This window comes from the organism of the source record quoted next, unplaced genomic scaffold, assembly GCF_019419815.1.
Source record: "Pyrus x bretschneideri cultivar Hongxiangsu unplaced genomic scaffold, Pyrus_bretschneideri_v1 Contig113, whole genome shotgun sequence".
NCBI lineage: Eukaryota > Viridiplantae > Streptophyta > Magnoliopsida > Rosales > Rosaceae > Pyrus > Pyrus x bretschneideri.
In genome coordinates, this window is record NW_025999406.1 from 134,744 (window position 1) to 136,500 (window position 1,757).

Genomic DNA, 1,757 nt, shown 5'->3' on the forward strand with positions numbered 1-1,757 from the left:
ATTACGAATTAGTAAACACACCCTAAGTGTACTCAGGAGACTTGTATTTCAAGGAGAGGGATCCTCATTTCAGCCAAAAAATGGGGATGATGCGGGCTGCCATCCGATTTCTTTTAATGAGATCGTGCGGTTGAGATTGAACTTTTCTTTTTATCCTTTGTTTCCCTTTTTCCTCTTTTGTTTCCCTCTCTCCTACCTTATCTGAATACAAACAAAGCTTCAAGTCAAAGCACCACTTCTCCATTTCGACCACAATAATGACCTAATAGAATTTTACGGCTTAATTTTCCTATATTCCATAATTATGAATAAAAGGTACATACAGTCCTTGTTACAAAAGGAAACAAAAATAAAGGACACAATATCCTTCCTAAAACATGACTCTAATAATTACAAAATATTTACATTCCTTTTCTCCTAAATATTGACTTATTCCAATACTCCCCCTCATGTTGGAGCATAGATATTACTCATGCCCAACTGGACAAGCAAATCACCGAATCTTCTACTACACATGACATGGGTAAGGATATCTGCAAATTGTTCTTTTGAGTTCACAAATGGTATTGACACAATCTTCTTCTCTAGCTTTTCTTTGATAAAATGTCTATCAACCTCAACATGCTTAGTCCTGTCATGATGTACTGGATTCTTGGCTATTTCTCTAGCAAACTTATTATCACAATAAAACTTCATTGCCTCCTTCTGTTTAAAACCAAGACTCTAAAGTAACTTTCGTAGCCAAAGAATCTCACACACACCATGTGCCATACCCCTATACTCGTCTTCGGCAGAAGACCGTGATACCACATTCTGCTTCTTACTCCGCCATGTAACCAAATTACCTCCAACAAATGTAAAATACCCAGATGTAGATCTTCTATCAGTCACATCACCTGCCCAATCAGCATCCGTAAATCCCTCAATCCTCATATATCCATGACATTCATACAAAATTCCTTTACCCGGATCAAACTTCAAATATGCCAAGATTCTCATTACTGCCGCCATCTGATCCACACTTGGTGAATGCACAAATTGACTAACCACACTTACGGCATAGGCAATATTTGGATGAGTGTGAGATAGATAAATCAGCCTCCCCACTAGTTTTTGATATCTAGCTCTGTCAACTGGTTCCTGATCCGGATAAATCCCCAAATAATGTTTCTCTACGATAGGAGTGTCCACAAGCTTACATCCCAGCATGCATGTTTCCTTTAATAAATCCAGAACATATTTACGTTGAGACAAGAAAATACCTCTAGATGATCGAGCAACTTCCATGCTAAGAAAATATTTCACATATCCAAAATTCTTCATCTTGAACTCGGCGGCAAGGTTTTGTTCTAGCTTCATCATCTCTTCCATATCATCACCTATTATTATCATGTCATCCACATAAATAATTAAGGCTGTCACTTTACCACTTCCCCGTTTCACAAATAATGTATGATTTGAGTGACTTTGATAATCCCCAATCCTCCTCATAACTTGAGTAAATCTACCAAATCATGCATGAGGTGATTGCTTAAGTCCGTAAAGTGACTTTTGCAACCTACATACTCTGATTTTCCCTTCGGCATTGTACCCCGGAGGAAAATCCATATATACTTCTTCTTCCAAGTGCCCATGAAGAAAAATATTTTTCACATCAAACTGTTTCAGTGGCCAATTCAAATTTGTAGCTAAAGAAATCATAACTCGTACTTCATCTTCATTACTAGAGAAAATGTATCCTGATAATCAACACCATA

At 37.4% G+C, this 1,757-nt stretch overlaps 1 protein-coding gene across 1 annotated transcript; it reads right to left on the reverse strand.

Annotated features, from left to right (window-relative positions):
- Window positions 1-723: 723 nt before the first annotated feature.
- LOC125474004 (secreted RxLR effector protein 161-like) lies at window positions 724-1,371 on the reverse strand. Its single transcript, XM_048577436.1, has one exon. The coding sequence runs from the start codon at window positions 1,369-1,371 to the stop codon at window positions 724-726; it is 648 nt and encodes a 215-aa protein (XP_048433393.1).
- Between the last annotated feature and the right edge of the window lie 386 nt (window positions 1,372-1,757).

Excerpts from the sequence above, each read along its gene's own strand:
- LOC125474004 (XM_048577436.1), bottom strand. The coding sequence starts at position 1,371 with ATGGAAGAGATGATGAAGCTAGAACAAAACCTTGCCGCCGAGTTCAAG.